A 2,525-nucleotide genomic window follows, 5' to 3' on the forward strand; every position below is an offset into this window, starting at 1 on the left:
ACAAAATCTATTTAAAGCAATAAAGCCCATTTACGAATTACGATATCCAAACCCATTAACACACTAAACCTGTTTCACTGTCTCTCTAAATCTTTCCCATTTTTTTTTTTAAAGATTAATGCCTTTAAATGCATCTTTTCCATTTCATATACTCTCTCTTAAAAGACTCTATTTATTGCATCCTTCCCATTTCATATACCCTCTCTTAAAAGTTAAAACACTCTTTTATTTAATTGATCACTACAGCATTTCAAGAAACAACCAAGAAAAGTGACCACAATGCACCTCCACCTCTCTCTCCTACTCCTTGGAGCAACTATCATGCTGACATTATCAGTACTACCTCATCAGCCGCCGCCTCCCTGCAGCGAGATACCAGAATGCGCACTAGCTCTAACTGCTATCTCTCCTTGCTTCCCATACATCAAGACTCGAAACAGCGGTCCTGCTTCAGCCCCATCAGCAGTCTGCTGTAAGATATTCATTAAAGCGGTCAGGGCTGGTAGGGCAAGATGTGTCTGCTACCTTTTGTGGGACCCACTTCTTCTGGATTTCCTGGTTGATACTAATCGGCTGATATCACTGTTTTCTTCTTGTGGGGCCAGTGCGTCAGTCTCAGCTTCTTCTTGGATCCATGATACATGCGGAGGTATATACACGAAAGTACATGGTGTATATATTTTGGCCTTTTGATTATTTTCCCCTATATATTACTAAATTTTTTGTCCTTTATTTGGGTTTGTATGTACATTCCAAATTTTTTATTGTCATGATGCCAGTTTGTTCCATGCGTAAAACTTATAGGTTTACAGCACTAAAAATAGTACTTCTAGTTTATGCCTCTTTTGGCGTTATATTAAAATTTGGGCTGAATCAGACAGAACCTTTAAGAGCTAATATTCAGACGGTATTCTGCACCATGTCGTAGTGAAGTAATTCTTAGTTTACTGTCACAATCTTGTTATAAGATACATCGATCGAAGGTTGGCTTTCTTGTTACCTTTTGCGGTTGTACCAAAATTAAATATATAGCTGAAGAACCTGTTGTTTTATGATAAAGTTGTCATTTTTTTACTGTAATTATTTCTAAAATTGTCCTCTTACAGAAATGGGGACCTTGCCTCCTCTTAATACCATTGCCCCGGCTTCTACCAGAGCATTCAATTCGAGCATAGGTACATTTTTTTGGATTCAAGTATGCTTCTTTTCTTAAGAGAAGGAGCACCCTCCTATATATCGATCACACGGTTTCAATTACCCTTTTCTTTTATATCAATATAATCTATTAAAACGAATCAGATGTAATTGAAGTCGTTTGATCGATTTTAAACAGATCGGATTGAAGAATAGGAGGATGCTCCTTTTCTCAAGAACTTTGTTATAGTTTTATAAAACGCCTATTTGTATTACTTCTGTCATAAGAACCTGTTACTGCACAAGGTGCATGGTATGACATATATTATTCTTAGTACTATTATTTGACTGAAATAGTAAGACGTATAAAATCCGCATAAATTCCAACTCGTTGCATTATTGTATATTGGTTCATACCAGCCCCTATATAACTGGTACAGTAGTATATTTTTGAATTTTCTTTTTTACTATTTTTTTAGTAATTATATCTAAAACTAATGTCTCAGACACCAATACTGTGTTACCATTTCCAAACGAGGCACCTAGTTGTTGCAGCTACTTCAGTTCAAGTTCAGGTACTTTTTGATGTCTCTCTGTATTTTACAGTTTATTGTTCTTTGTATTGTCTAATTGATGTCTAATAAAAACTTGTTCTATATATACTTTGTATTTAGACTGGTCTCAAATCATACTTGTGCATCGAATTTTCCCCCAGAAATGTATAATATTGCAAATCTAAAACCCGATCTGGCTCAATATTTTTGACAAATTGATGGGCTCAAAACCTAATTTAAATCCAAACCCAACTGATACGAAAACAAACTTACCAGCTATGAGTTTTTAAGATGTTATTACTTTGCCATCTACACATAATTTGTCGATTATATCTCAAAAAAATTTTAAAAAGTAACAAATTAATTAAGAAAAAAGCGTGATGTCGATCGATCTTTATGTGTAGCAGCACATGGAAGCTCTGGACAAGCAAAGGTTGCATATGGTTTCCCAAGTGACCAAATTAGCATCTTCTTTTGGGGAATTATTTTGCTTGTTGTTTCGTTGCTGCCATTGTGGTGGCTTTTGTTCAAGGCGAAGGCAAATCTGTGTTCAAGTTTAAAAAATTTGTTGTTTAGCATTTGATTTTGTTGGAATTTAGTTGGTAGCTAGAATTGATAGTGTCATAATGGTACCTTTACTTTCTTTCTCATTGATGTTGTGACTTAAATCTTTTGAGCGGATGTAAGCCTGATTTGTTTAATAAATTGTGCTTTTATTGTTAAAGAATTTTTCTTACAAATTTGAGAAGAGTGGCTTTTAATGCCTTAATTGCTTTTTATCTGTGCACTTTTTTTTAAGAATGCAAAACTGACAGAAAAGCAAAAAAGAGGCAGCAA

At 34.8% G+C, this 2,525-nt stretch overlaps 1 protein-coding gene across 2 annotated transcripts; it reads left to right on the forward strand.

Moving 5' to 3' along the window:
- The first annotated feature begins 218 nt into the window (after nucleotides 1–218).
- LOC144552055 (Bifunctional inhibitor/lipid-transfer protein/seed storage 2S albumin superfamily protein) lies at nucleotides 219–2,314 on the forward strand. Of its 2 annotated transcripts, none has more exons than XM_078300148.1 (4): nucleotides 219–649; nucleotides 1,107–1,175; nucleotides 1,641–1,709; nucleotides 2,093–2,314. In XM_078300148.1, exons 1-4 carry the CDS (start codon nucleotides 280–282, stop codon nucleotides 2,269–2,271), a joined length of 687 nt encoding a protein of 228 aa, XP_078156274.1. In that variant the 5' UTR covers nucleotides 219–279; the 3' UTR covers nucleotides 2,272–2,314. The 2 variants fall into 2 exon arrangements, with proteins under 2 accessions (XP_078156274.1, XP_078156275.1); XM_078300149.1 differs by having other exon boundaries at nucleotides 2,096–2,314.
- The last annotated feature ends 211 nt before the right edge of the window (nucleotides 2,315–2,525 follow it).

This window comes from Carex rostrata, chromosome 3 (genome assembly GCF_964058835.1).
Source record: "Carex rostrata chromosome 3, lpCarRost1.2, whole genome shotgun sequence".
NCBI lineage: Eukaryota > Viridiplantae > Streptophyta > Magnoliopsida > Poales > Cyperaceae > Carex > Carex rostrata.

Coding starts and splice junctions, on each gene's coding strand:
- LOC144552055 (XM_078300148.1), top strand. CDS start 280: ATGCACCTCCACCTCTCTCTCCTACTCCTTGGAGCAACTATCATGCTG. Junction 650..1,106: donor GATCCATGATACATGCGGAG/GTATATACACGA, acceptor GTCCTCTTACAG/AAATGGGGACCTTGCCTCCT. Junction 1,710..2,092: donor CTACTTCAGTTCAAGTTCAG/GTACTTTTTGAT, acceptor CTTTATGTGTAG/CAGCACATGGAAGCTCTGGA.